Source organism: Pelodiscus sinensis, chromosome 3 (genome assembly GCF_049634645.1).
Source record: "Pelodiscus sinensis isolate JC-2024 chromosome 3, ASM4963464v1, whole genome shotgun sequence".
NCBI lineage: Eukaryota > Metazoa > Chordata > Testudines > Trionychidae > Pelodiscus > Pelodiscus sinensis.
The window spans coordinates 2,088,000-2,102,716 of NC_134713.1; the positions used below are offsets into that span (position 1 = coordinate 2,088,000).

General features: G+C 50.8%; 1 protein-coding gene across 2 annotated transcripts in view; it reads right to left on the bottom strand.

Moving 5' to 3' along the window:
- SELENOI (selenoprotein I) overlaps positions 1 to 14,717 on the bottom strand; it is a 52,550-nt gene that overhangs the window by 10,281 nt on the left and 27,552 nt on the right. For both annotated transcript variants that reach the window (XM_075925954.1, XM_075925955.1), the window contains exons 2-6: positions 12,876 to 12,944; positions 12,435 to 12,543; positions 4,184 to 4,258; positions 2,670 to 2,932; positions 1,227 to 1,335 (exon numbers count right to left, since the gene is read on the bottom strand). In XM_075925954.1, coding sequence (XP_075782069.1) covers positions 1,227 to 1,335; positions 2,670 to 2,932; positions 4,184 to 4,258; positions 12,435 to 12,543; positions 12,876 to 12,944 — 625 coding nt within the window. The remainder of the gene's footprint in view (positions 1 to 1,226; positions 1,336 to 2,669; positions 2,933 to 4,183; positions 4,259 to 12,434; positions 12,544 to 12,875; positions 12,945 to 14,717) is intronic.

A 14,717-nucleotide genomic window follows, 5' to 3' on the forward strand; every position in this document is an offset into this window, starting at 1 on the left:
GCTAACACTGAACGTCGACCATCACTTTGCAGCAGAAAAGCTGCCTCGGGAATAGGGATTTCATTGTGTAGTCGAGTACCGATTAACTGATACACAAAAGCTTACAGATTAATGCTACAGACTCCCGCCCCCCTGCCAGTCCATTTTTTAGCAGGCTGGCTCAGTCCTGGCTCACGCCAGGTCCGGGACCTAACCCCCCAGCATCTCCGCATTTGAAGTGTATGAGGAGCCAGGTGGGCAGGCAGCCCGGCTCAGTTCCTGCTCGTGCTGGTCTGGGAGCTCAAACCCACCTCTGGACAGGGAGCCGGTCCGGGAGGGGAGCTGGTTTTTAAACTGGCTCCCCTTACAAACCAGCTCCTGCCTGGCCCACGCTGCTGCCTCTGATACACAGGCAGCAGCATGGAGAAGCAGGGGGCTCCTTCGGAGTGGGGCCAGAGCGCGCTAGCTGCCAGCCCCACCCCCAGGGACTACAGAAAAGTCGAATAATCTATAAGAATTCACGAGGTTACAATTAACCGACATTCCTACTCAGGAAGGCATTTCTTTTAAAGGCTAGTGGTACCAAATCGCATTTCTTTCCAAAGGGCGAATCACAAAGACATTCAAAGTAAGAGCAATAAAGCTACCAAATTCTTCCTGGCCAGCCAACGTGGACACATTTTCAGCTCCCAGGCTGCAGTGAAGGGGGAGCTCTGACATACAACTGTCGAGAGGAGCAAGAACGTAGATCCTTGCTGTTGAGAACTAGGGACCAATCTACTGCAACAGCTGGATTCCCAAGGAGAGTCCGTAAGGCCATGCAGGCTAAGGCATCGAAGAGACATTTATTATCTAGTTCACGGGTGGACAGACTGTAGCAGTTCAGAGGCACCCTTGCGGTTTAGTAGGAGGGTGGAGCTGTGCATGCTGGGACCACCTACCTTCTGGGGCTGTGTTTGAATTCAAGGAGGAATTTGCTGCAATCTTCTCCCTTCTCTACAAGTTAGATGCAGCCTTTGGCAACTTGGCCAGTTCTCACCAAACCCTCAGTGGGATCAGTATCAGATCCAGTGCATTTTGCTGCTTACAATCTAGACGAGGACTCGGTCCAGCAAGCTTTCTACCCAGACCCGTCAACAAGTTTCTCTTTGCTAAACATGCAAACAAAGGCAACTTTGAAAGTGAAACAACTGGCTATCAGAAAAGCAACGGTGGTTAAAAGTAGGCTTCAACATGGAGCTTCTTACCAATAATCATTGTAGTGAATAGGTCTCTATATAAGAAATTAAACAGGAAAGGTGCATACCAGGCCTCAACTCCCACAATCGCTGTCACTATGTAGACAAACGAAATGGTCTGAAAAGAAAGCACAGAGAGAGAGCGCACAGGCGAGGTGAACGGCTGGAAAGGCGAGACAGATACAGCGCGCTTCTGCTGGGGCGACCAATCCCCACCAGACCCCTGCAGGAGCGGCAGGGCCTTGGTTTCCAACCAGATTTTCCACTAGCCAGCATCTCTGGGTCAGAGGCAGCCACAGTAGCCCGGTGCAGCCTCCCGTAGCCCAGCTGGGGCCACGCACATACGCCCCCGTTCCCAGGTTCCTACGCTGACTGCACGTGAGGAAACAGCCCACCCGACGTTTCCAGCAGCATGACCCAGGAAGCCTGTCTGGAAAGGGAAGTCATGGGAGACCTGGGGTGAGGCAAGGCCTGCTTGGGCAGCGAGAGCTTAAGGCCAGTCTGGAGGAGAGGGGCCTGTGATGGTCTGTCCCGCTCACCCTCCCAACCCCCAGGGAGCTCTCTGCAGTCAATGTGGTTTGTACGCGCATCTGCGGACAGCCCCACCCTACGACTGGAGCAACCGGCCCAAACCCGGGGCACGGCAACAGCTGCCAAAGCGACGGTTAACTGCCGCCTGTAGCAAACCAACCCATGGGAGCTCAGGACGGTCCTATGCACGATCAGGAAACTGCACCTTGGATTTGGAGAAACCTGGAGGCGCAGAGGCGAGGATGACCCAGGGCAAAGGACAGTAGAAATCCTGATTTCGCTAGTTGCACATGATTACATGGAGATGCCAGAACTTGTTGCCAAGTGGTGCTTTTACAACCATTGGACCCGATGCAACGGCACAAGTATAAACGGCTAAGTCAGTACGGCTACGCTGCTGCCACAACAGACTCAGGCCCAACATGATTAGTGTCCAGTTTAACCACATTTTATTGCCTGCGAATGCAAAAGATGTCAACACCAAGATACTTGGGACAGACAGCACGTCTCCGCTGAGGAGAGACCAGATCTGCTGCAATCTAAGTCTGCAGCAGCCGTTTCATAATGTCTCCCTTGCTCCTTGATTCCTTAAACACCTGCTTGACTTTAATCATGCATGCAGTCTGCTATGCTGAATCAGGCCTTCCTAAAGTAGCACTGACGAGACAGTTCCAACGATTGCACCCTGCAAAAAAGCTGGCATCGTGCCCTCTGCCGGAAAGCTCTCCGCCCGGAAGAAATCTCAAGGGGATTAGGGTTAGGCAGAAGATGGGCAATTCATGACGACACGGACAGATGTCACCCAGGGAAAGATGGCAGAGCAGCACCGGCCCCTACACAAAGAGCTCCGGCAGCTAAGCAAAGTTGGCCACTATTTTCTAAATTAGCATTTTGAAACCGAGCGGCGGGAGAGCTACTTACCACCTGGCTGATGTCATATCCCCACGGCAGGAAGAGAATCCCTGTGTTATATTTCTCCCAATGGGAGAGGATGAAGGAAAACAAAACCACCCACAAGAGGAGATAGAGAACGAAGACGCTGACCCCGGTGGGTCCCCGGCCAAAGGTGGAGTAAACGGTCACGACGAAGAACACGCAGGCCCAGCTGTCCAGGCCATGGTCAAACAGTTCCCCCAGCGGACTGCTGGAGTTTGTTCGGCGAGCTTGCTTCCCATCCACGCCATCTGGAAAGGAAGGGCACAGAGATGAGGTGTTTAAGTCTCGGCTTGACAAAGCCCTGGCCGGGTTGATTTAGTTGGGGTTGGTTCTGCCTAGAGCGGGGGGCTGGACTTGATGACCTTCTGAGGTCTCTTCCAGATCTACGATTCTAGGCAAAGCTCAAAATCTGCATGCAAAGTAAGTGACTTCTCTGCAGCCGCCCGATAATGCAGGCACAGCTGAGAAGCCAGCAGCTGGCTTCAGTTCCCACCACTGTCCTGGGAGGCACCGAGACTGAACACACACAAAAAGCCCCTTAGGAAGAGTCTACTTTAAATATTAGAATGTATTTAAACATTTAGCAGCAATCTGCATTCAGTATTTCGCGAGTAGCCCCCGAAGAGGCAGTTCTGGTAGGAGGAGAAATCTACGTCTATGCTCCTCCCTTGAAATGGATAAAACAGAGAAAACAATCCCAAGTGGCAGTTTCTAGAGGCATAAGAACATAAGAACGGCCGTACTGGGTCAGACCAAAGGTCCATCTAGCCCAGTAGCCTGTCTGCCGACAGTGGCCAGCACCTGGTGCCCCAGAGAGGGTGGACCGAAGACAACGATCAAGCAATGTGTCTCCTGCCATCCCTCTCCAGCCTCTGACAAACAGAGGCCAAGGACACCATTTCTATCCCTTGGCTAATAGCCTTTTATGGACCTAACCTCCATGAAATTATCTAGCTTCTCTTTAAACTCTATTATAGTCCTAGCCTTCACAGCCTCCTCTGGCAAGGAGTTCCACAGGTTGACAACACGCTGTGTGAAGAAGAACTTTCTTTTATTAGTTTTAAACCTGCTACCCATTAATTTAATTTGGTGTCCTCTAGTTCTTCTATTTAGGGAACTAATAAATAACTTTTCTTTATCCGCCCTCTCCACACCACTCATGATTTTATAGACCTCTATCATATCCCCCCTCAGTCTCCTCTTTTCTAAACTGAGAAGTCCCAGTCTCTTTAGCCTCTCCTCATATGGGACCCATTCCAAACCCCTAATCATTTTAGTTGCCCTTTTCTGAACCCTCTCTCAGCCAGTCATAGGCTGTTCTCAATATCAGAGCAAGGGAAGGGAGGGGAACCGCGGAGTGACCCAGTCACACTGTTTCTTGGGGGGCAGAGGTTGGGTTTGGGAAACAGAACTATGACAGCGATTCACTTGACTAATTAGCGTCATGACGACAGGCACCTTGGAAATCCAAGATGCAGCATAAGAATCTGAAGTCTTACCCAGTGTATATGCCGCAAAGTTGAGGATACCCACTATGACCCACACTTGACTTGGAACATGCACGTGATCGGGTGCTGTTGAGATTGGAAAGAAAATTGGAGCGTTGAGGACACACAATTCATCAGAGATGCTTTCAACAAGAACCGTGTTAGCAATTCACTGGGACAAGGCTGCCGACAACTCAGGGGTGGGCAAGAAACCTCTCACAGGCCGCATCCGGCCTGCCAAGCCACAGGATCCAGCCTGTGGACCCCTGCCAGGACCCTCACGCACACAGAAGTCGTGGATTTAAGCACAGGGCGGCCAATAAGAACCGACTCCAGCCAATCTTTCAGCTCCTATTGGCCGGAAAGGACCAGCCATTAGGAGCTGAGAACCACATGGAGGGAGCAGCCTGCGGTTTTAAGCCATCTGGGGCTGCCACAGGCAGGGAACCCAGCCTGCCTTGGGGGGTGCTGCAGGGCTGCTGGCCAGGAGACACTTAGGTAAGTGCCTCTCAGCCAGATCTTGCCTCTGGCACCCCAACTCCCTCCCCCAGATCACCATCAAAACTCTGCACCCCCTGCCATTCCCCCCCCAAGCCAGAACCCTCTCCTGCACCCCAATCCCTGACCCCGGTCACCATCCAAATCCTCTGCACCCCCCCGCTCCAGCTCACAACCCCCTCCCAGACTCTGTACCCCGCTCTATGCCCCTCCCCCAGACCAGAATCCTCTCCTGCACCCAACCTCCGTCTCAGACCCCACAGCCCCTCCTGCACCCCAGTCCCTTACCCAACGCGTCTTTCTGCACCCTCCTGGGCCCAGCACCCCCTCCACAGGAAAGTGCAGCCCTTGGAGTGGGCCCCCCCATCAAAAATTACTGCCCACGCCTGCTCCAAAGCTGAATCCTCTCCCTAGTCAGAGGAGGTTTCTTTCAATTCTCCCCAGCGTGCTTGCACTACCAAAGAGAAATGCATCAAATCAGCCTTCAACCGCTCCGCTTCGATCAGCATTATCTTATGCTTCTGCCTGGTATCCAGCAGACCCCCAAAACTGCACTTTGCTGAACGGTCAAAGGTCTGAGCATAATCTCTAGTTTCACAGACCCAAATACGGCATCTCCCTCCCCCTCCCAGCCCTTCAAATAGGCAACGTTTTCAATGGAACAGAGGCACACTTGACATTTTTACTGATGAGCTATTTTAAGTCAAAGACTTTAGAGCACAGGCTGAATTCTAGATTAGAACTAGATGGATTTGCATTTCCTGGGCTGGGCATTCAATTACCTAATTACAGTACACCCAAGGCCCTCGATTTCACTGCTAAGATGGCTTTGCTGCAGTCTTCATCCCCCCCCCCCACACACACATTTACTCACAGGGTGGACAAAGATAGCAGGAGTGCCAGAGTAAACAGCAGTAAGGTGAAATTCTGTCTCCACGTGGGGGCGCTTCCATTGCGTTCATTTTTAACATTTATTGTGTGGCAGGTTGCAGACAGGAGTGAAGCGATGAGGCCAGGAGAAACGTTAGCTGAGGGGGAGTTCAAGGGAGTTCACGAGCCACGTAATCGTGATCTTATCACTGAGCAAGTACGCTTTGCTGCCATGGAAACAGGCACGGGCAAAGATAGAAGCCCCCAACTTATTTACGGATGACGTGGGGATTGAGCAAAACGTCTGCAAAGCGCAAGTCTGTTTTGGGAAGGGACCGCGTGAGGTCAGCAGAGGGGACCAGAGTCCCAGGTCAGAAAGCCGTGAGATCTAGTCTAGGCCGGAGAACGTGCCCACAATCATTCCTAAAGAACAACTTTTGAAAAAATTCCCAATCTTGATCTAAAAAACGCAAGCGAGAGAACTCGCCACAGCCCTTGGGGGACGGTCCTAATGGGTAATTACTCTCACACGCCTTATTTCCTGTCTGAATTAAGCAGGGGGGAGGGGGGAGGAGAAAATCAGGGTCCGGGATGCTGGACGGGAGGGGAGGGGCCAAAGGAAGGGGGCTGGGAAGCAGAGCGGGGGGGGAGGGGTGCAGCCACTGGCCACAGCCGGAGTCCTACAGGCCGTGCCCCCGGCAGGCACTCCCCAAGGTTGCTAGTAGAAGCCTGGCGGGGGCAGGGGAAGGGCTGGGAGCCACGGCCGCGATTGGCACTGGGAGCCTCTGGTTGTGTGCAGAAGCTGGGCGGGGAGGGGGGGGAAGTGTCTGGGTATCCCGCCCCTGCCCCTGCCCCGCCCGGCTTTTGCACGCAACCACAGGGCTCCCAGCGCCAATCAGGGCCCCACCTCCCAGTCGCTGCCCCGCCAGGCTTCCGTCCAGTGCCCAGCCGGGAATTCAGAAAATACCGACATTGCACACGTCAGGTATTTTCTGAAGTTTTCTACAGGACAAAGAGCGCAAATTCTTCCACCGGCGTGCCCAGCCACGATGGCCCATTTCCCAAAAATGGGTTAGTGGAAGCAGTTTTATTATTGCCGGCAATAAGCCCACAGTTTTCCCTTCTGGGGACTCAGGCCTCAAGAGACGCTCTCCCTCTGGCAGTACCACTGCCAAACCCGCCCCTGAGTTAGCAGCACACTCTGTGTAACTCTACCATACAGAGCACATTCTGCTAAATCCAGACACCAGCTGTGGCTGGTGTTAGCGTTACACTTGTGCTGGGCAGGCAGCTGCAGGGGGCAACCGGCCTTCCACCAGCGGGGTCTGGGTTCTAGCCAATGCCATGAGAGATGAAATCTGAGAGGGATGTAGGGTACCAACACCACCTTCCCCATTCTGTCTGCTTAAACAACAGATCTGTGCGTGAGGCAGTGGCCGCAGGCCGGAGCCGGAACAGACAGCATGGTAAATTCAGAGCCTTTCAGGACAGAAATGTTTGGCTTCCAATCTTCCTGTAACTCCGCTCAAGCACCTCCATCCTCATCTGTAGCAGCTGCTACTTTTCTAGGCTAGGGACCCCTCACAACTGCTCCGTCCTGAAGCAAACAATAGCGTGCAGCATTTTGTTTTGGTGTAGGCAGTGTTTAATCGGCACGTAAAAGGGCCGAGTGAGCCAAGGAACTGGCCGTAGTACCGGATGCCAGACAAAGTTCTAGTCTCTGCTCTAGCAATGATTTACTGGGTAACCTTGGTTATGTTACTTCATCTGAGCCTCAGTTTCCCCATCTGTTATGTGGGGAATATAGTCATCTATAGATAACTTGTATGAACTCTTTTCACATCTCTTACTCCCATTATGGGGGGGAGGGGAGGAAGGTGAATTGTGGTAGCTTCGGACACCATCTGTGTGCTAATTTGCCTTCAGTGTGATTAATATCTGAATTTGCAGAGTAACATACAAGTGCCAAGTAGTATTAGTATTTGGCTAACTACCTGGAAATTGCATTCGACTGGAGCCAAATATAATTTACTGCTGCATCTGATAACATACCACATTTCAATGTCTCCTTCAGCAGGATATTAACTCAGCCTGCATCCCAAGCTAGGCAAGACTGACCTACCCCCAGCTCCTGGTCCCAGTGCCCCTACCCCACCAGGCTACTGGATATTATTTTTCTCCAGTTTAAACTTGCTATTACTGCATATTATAAGAAAAACCAGCAGAACAGATATCTGTTTTATGGTGTGCACAGTGGGGATTTTATCTGCTTTGTTATATTGCGTGTGGGTATCCTACAGTAACCCCATGTGTGTGTGCGCCTCAGTTTCCCTGGGCACCATCTACTACCTAAATGGTGATGGGAATTTCAGTACAACCACCTCCCTCGTGTCAATCTGAGCCTGGGAGGGCATGCAACCAGGTGATCCCCCCTTTTATCCTGGAAACAGGACAAAGGCCGGCAGAGGAGCCTGGTGGGGGAGGGGGGCTGGGACCAGGAGCCGGGGGTAGGTCAGTCTTGCCTAGCTTGGGATACAGGCTGAATCACATCTGACTGTGGATGAGGGTGCAGGACACGATGGCTCCCACATCCCGATGGCCTATCAGAACTGCAATACAAAGACATTAGTCATACGTGTTTTCTATTTTTCTCCAATGACATAAGGATTCCTAACATTCTATTTGCTTTTTTGACGGCCGCTGCACACTGAGTGGATGTTCTCAGAAAACTATCCACAGTGACTCCAAGATCTCGCTCTTGAGCAGTTGTAGCTCATTTCTCATGCGACCCCCATCAAAATCTGTAGGTGTCTTCAAGATGAAAGGGTAGTTCTCCCACTTGGGACCCTCTGGGATTGCTCCTGAAGCTCCGAGTTATTCATGTTTAACGCTGCATTTCCCAGCGCAGCGCAGCATTACCCAGCTGTGCAAAGGAGTGTTTACATTCGCAAACTGCTGCAAGGAACCAAGTGCGCAGAGTCCCTCAGCTGCTGCTAACTGCAGCTTTGCTTGCACTGCTCAGCTCTCCAGCTGGGTTTTGATAATCAGCCCATTGCAGCTATTGCTGTTTTCATCAAGGTCCCAGCTCACTGACATGTAACACAACATCCGGAGAGACACTATATTTGCTGTCAGCAGTAAGATCTCAGTTTGTCTTCACATGAGATTAGCCACGAGAGGGGACTGTACAATGGCATGTACCTGGGCACGCAGGTGGAACGTCCTGATTAGGCCTCAGAAGAGTAATGTTCAGTATTAATCCAGTATCCAATTCTCTTACTCTGCACGTATCTAGTCATCTACGTTATTAGTACAATGTGGGTGCAAAATGCTGCCACCAAATCCAAAAGGCAGCCTTTTACACTTCCCCAGTCCGGCACCCTGGGGACCAGATCCATCCCCAAGGAGGGAATTTGCCAGATACAGGGAGGTCCCTGCAACTGGCCTCCCAGGACGCTCCCCCTCCCTGCGGCAGGCTCTGTTCCAGGCCCGCTGTCACTGGGCTCCAGCGTGCAGGGTCTGGACTTGGGCTCTGATCCCTGGGGGCTCCCCATAGACAGAGCGCTCCAGTTGTAGCAGCCCCACTTCTCGCCCGCCCGACCAGGAATCCGCAGGGATGGGGCGTGTTAGCTGTCCCGCTTCTGCTGTGCCCTGCCAGGGACTTTCCGGCTGCCCCTGCTTTGCTGGCTGCCCCACCCAGCCAGGGCTCCCTGGGGACAGGGCTCGCACTCCCAGGCACCAGGGCGCTCAGATCCAGCAACATCCATGGTCCTGCTGGACCAGAGTGTCCCGGATTTCGGAGGCTTGACCAGTACTTAATCCAGGCGCAAGGTAACAGACTCAGACTGTTGCATGATAGAAGACAACACTTCAAGGAAGACCGCAAATCCTCCAATAGGGCAACTAAAATGATCAGTGCTCTGTGCCGTCAGGCACTATTAAAATTACAGACGTGCCCAGAACCACGGCATTTAGGAAGACTCTTCATAGAATCATACAACTGGAAGGGACCTCGAGAGACCGAGTCCAGTCCCCTGCCCTCACGGCAGGATCAAGCACCATCTAGAGCATCCCTGACAGGTGTCTGTCCAACCTGCTCTGAAATATCCCCAGAGATGGCGATTCCACAACCCCCCAGGCAATTTATTCCAGTGTTTAACCACCTGACAGGCAGGAAGTTTTTCCTGATGTCCAACCTAAACCTCCCTTGCTGCAATTTAAGCCCATTGCTTCTTGTCCTGTCCTCAGAGGCCAAGAACAACCATTTTTCTCCCTCCTCCTTGTAACATTCTTTTAGGTACTTGAAAAACGGCTACCCTGTCCCCTCTCAGTTTTCTCTTTTCTAAACTAAACAAACCCAATTTTCTCAGTAATCTTCCCCCATAGCTCATGTTCTCTAGAGCTTTAAATCATTCTTGCTGCTCTTATCTGGACCTTCACCAATTTCTCCACATCTTTCTTGAAGTGTGGTGCCCAGAACTGGACAACACTCCAATTGAGGCCTAATCAGCGCAGAGTAGAGCAGAAGAATGACTTCATTTACAAGCTTAGAGCCAGTGCTCAGTGTCACATTACCGAATTGGAGGGAAGCAGCCAGATCGCTGCTGCACCCCTAGGTGGGGGTGTTGGCCCCAGAAATTGGTATAAAAGGGAGCCATGTGGGGTATTGAATGGGAGCTTATTGTTTGCTGATCTTATGTACGCTATTTATGTGAGTGTATAATGTCTGAATCTGTAATCTGTGTGGAAGCTGAATATTTCTCTGAATGTGGTTAAGCATTGCTATGGGCAGGCTGATTAGCCAGGCCCTGTAGGACAATGGCACTTGATAGGCCAAGGACACACCCAAAGAATAGGGGCTGTCACCTGAGAGCAGCCAGCAGGAAACACAGAGATTGGCCTCTGACCAGGTGACCTGCTGCATACCAGAAGAGGCCAGGAAGGAGGTATAAAGAGGCCATGTGGTCGATGCCATTTTGTTCTCAGCTCAGCACTTCATCCCAGAGGCAGCATTGCAGGGATCGAAGAGCCCGGAAGACCTGTGAACCCATCCTGATGATAGGATGTGCAACAAGAACTTTTAAACCAGCAGCTGTAACATCTCTGCTAAGCCTGCATCGAGGACTGGGAGATTCGGTGCATGTAACGTACTGTATTTTAATAACCTTACTCTCAGGCTTTTCTTTCTTGTAATAATAAACCTTTAGATATAGATTCTAAAGGATTGGCCCAGCGTGATTTGTGGGTAAGATCCAGAGGGTAAATTGACCAGGGATCTGTGGCTGGTTTCTTGGAACCGGACAGAACTTGTTCGGGGTAGGTGGGATTGGGTGCTAGGACGCCCCACCTGTGTATAGGCCCGGGGCCATCTGAGGCACGGATATTGCTGGGGTGTCAGAGGGTTTTGCTCGGGAGGCTTCAGGCAGGTTGCTGAAGCGCTCTGTGGGACTGGTTTGTGGCCTGTTTGGAGAGGTCACCAGTCTGGGGGCTGTAAGGAGCCCCGGATTTGAGCAATTTGCCCTGAGCGGATGCCCTCAGCTGTGCCCAGACACGGCCCGGTCCGTCACACTCAGTTCTTTGATAAGACGAAGGTGCTTGGGCAAGTAATAAAGGCCCCATTTCTTACGGCAAATAATAAATGGACGTATTTCTTCCTTGGTTTTTTGTATACAGACCTTTTAATTCCTTTGCTGTGCCTTCTCTGCCAACAAGCACTTAGTCGGCTCTTTAGCAGGAGCCATTCCAATAAAGGATGCCTAACAGACAGGCTCTGCCTTAGAGATACCGGGATGTGCTACAGAGACTCCAAGAGAATCTAAAATGGATTTGCTTTCTGGAACCAATGCAGCCCAAAGAAACACCAGGTGTGCCGGCCCAGCTGTGCCACAAGAGCGCTCCAGTGCAGATGTTCGTTGCCACCGGAAGGGATCCTCAGCTAGGTCAAGGGAAGAATCCTTCCATCTATCCTCCTGGCCCCTTCTACATCAGGGGTTACATCTCTCCTGGTATGTGGATTTGTCACTTTACTGAGACACAAAACTCCCCGCCCCACCCCCCTATATTTTCAGGGTCGACCAGCTCAGTGTCAAACCAGCCTTGCACGACTGCCATAGCAATTCACTAGCCCAGACACAAACTCTGCTCGCCCACCCTTTATCACAAGGAGGATTGTAAAAGACTGAGATGACTGAACCATCATCCATCTGAACAGGGAGACAAAAGGTACACACATGCAGCATGTAGTGTTTGGTGTATCTCCATCCAAATTTATACTGCTTTAAATCCAACAACAACAAACAGGTACCCATCGCAAATTTTACCTTTTTAAGGAGCACGATTAGTCAGTTACATAACACCAGGGCACGTGCAGCACTGAAAACAATAAATGAACTTGACAAAGACAAGCAGGTCAGTAACCACAAAAATCAGTATTTTATCAGAAAGACTGGTTACATCCTCAGTTATTGGCACACAAATGCACTATTTGCTCTTCCACAAGGCAACAAGTAGCAGAGTTTGTTTGGGGTGTTTTTTATTCTTAGTTGTGTGTCAAGAGTTCATCTTGACTCAAAGATACAATGGACTCCTAAATTTGGGGGCTTACGCCCCCCCCCCCCTTTTTCAAATGTTGGCTTCTGCCCCTCTCAAAGCAACTGGAAAGGAATGAGTCACATTTCTGGCTGCATTAGTATACTATCACCAAGCAATTTCAGTCTTTGACTTTTTGCGCCACGTGGATATTTAAAAACCAAAGAACACTACGGAGCAGTAGATAAGCAAGCCATATCAGTCAGCACATGAAATTGTGAAATTATAGCATTGGCAGGCATGAGTATCTGATCTTTTATTACCCGCATGCTCTAAAATTTACACTAAAAAAAAAAAACAGTCTTACCAGAAGCGTAAAAGTCAGGGTCAAAGTACGCCATGAGGAAGAAGTTGAAGACAAGCAACAGGAAGCCAGAAAATGTTATCAGATTTGGAGCCAGCCAGGTAGGGAAAATCTATGGGAAAGCAGCAAAAACACAAAGAATCGCATTAGTGCACACAACAGGTGTGACACGTTGGTTTTAACTACATCAGAGAGGAGGTTACGTCTTCCTGGCATTAGATAGTGAGAGGGGCAGTTAGCATATATGATTCTACAGCACCACCTTTTAGACTTATGCAGCTGCATCCATTTACTGTGCTTGAAGGACAAACACTGGCATTAGTCACAGAATGAATAAGGTAGAACTTATTTCCGCTCAAAGGGACTCTTGTCTTAGCATGTCATGACACAATACGGACATGGCCACCTCCAGCAAAGAACCACATGACCAGCAGGAATTCTCACCTTCACTATAGTATTCCAGAAGGGGTGCATAACATAGAGAGAAAGCGGATTGCTGTCCACCGCACTGTACTGTGAAGGAGAGGAAGAGAAAGATGGTTAGTTGAATACTCCAGCAGGTCTTCCCGAAAGCCAACACTGACTAGACACAACTGTGTCAGAGGAATCAAGCATTCCCTATTCCCGATACCCTCACCGTGCGGCACGTCAGATTTTCTCTCCCCAAAAGGATAACCACTGTCTGCCTATGGCGCAGGGAAACACGGACATTTTAAAGAACACGAGACAATCTGAAGATCGCTCTGCCACCATTTATGGAAACCCTGCAGCACCAGCTTCCATGCCCATGGAAATCCTTCCCAGAAACTCATATCAGGAAAAGCCCAACCAATGACTCAATATTTAAAACCTCTGCCCCTCCGGAAGACTCTCTGCAAAATAACCTCACGACTATAAATGTGGAAACCCGTGACTGGACATCGAGCGAAGAGAGGAGAAGAGGCAGTAAAGGGGAAAGAATGCCGAGCGGAGGAAGTCAAGGACAGGTCAGACACCTTCTGACGAATGTGACTGAATTCACGTCAGTGGAGCCTGATGAAATTCTTCCTGGGAAGCTGCAGGAATCTGGGAGCCACTGGCACTAATATCTGCCAACTCACGGATGACAGGTGAGGTCCCAGAGGGCCGGAGAAGGTTAATGCAGGGCCCGTCTTTCAAAAGGAGGGAAAGGAGGAGCTGGGGAACTACAGACCAGGCAGCCTTACTTCAGTATCTGGGATGCTACCAGAGCAGTGGCGGGCAAGCTGCAGCCCATAACAGGGTGGCCCATGCCCTCCCCTGTACCCCACATGCCTCTCGCAGGCTGGAAGCCTTGTGCTTAACCCCTCCTCCCCAAACTTCCAGCACTTCTGGAGCACAGGGAATCAGCAGATTTGCACCCCTCCGTGTCCCTCCCCTTCCCTCCCAGAGTTTGAATGCCCAAGTCAGCCATGTTTGTATTAAGTACAAAAGGAGGAGTAAGTGGGGGTAAGCGAAAGCAGTCAGATCAGAGTAAGCTACTATGATCTTTACTCTGGCTTGGGTCTTTAGTTTCTTCAGCGTTCTTTGTAGCTTCTTAGCTGGCTTTGAAACTGCCTGGCCTATGCTGAAGACAGAGCACTGATGGCTTCCCATTGCTTAAATAGACTTCCCCCCCAGGGCAGAATCTTTGGGTCTGCACCCTCAACCCCATGGAAAATTACTAGATTGAAGATGGATTCCAGTAGCAGGCAGCATGGTCACACATCCTTCCAGGACCAACCATAGTTTGGGCTTCTAGGACACACATGACCATTCGTAGGCTATTGGTTTGAGTTCTGAGTCATTAAGTACCTGAAGTATCACTAGTAGGGATGTTAAAATGCATTTCTTTTGGTAAATATCTAAATGCTGACATTTTCAGCGGTTACACATGGAGGGGTGAGGCGGCTCTGTGGGAGCCAGTGCACAGGGGGAAGCCAGCTATTAAGCCCCTCCTTCCCCCCCCCACACACAAATAGGCAGCAACACGGGGGGGAGGGTGTACAGGAGGGAGCTGGTGTTTGCAGGGAGCTAGCTGTTAAGCAGGATCCCTATGATACAGAGGCAGCAGCACATGGGGTAGGCGGCTTCCCAGAAAAGGAGGGACAGAGATGGTAGGAATGGAGCCAGTGAAGATGGGTGGATCATAGGATGCAATAGTGTATCCAGTTAAATGAGTAACCAACAGGTGGATGCTTATCAGTTAACACTACCGGCTCCAAGCAAACACACACACACACACACCCCCCACCCCAGTGCAGCTTTACAAGTAGTTTTTGCAGGATG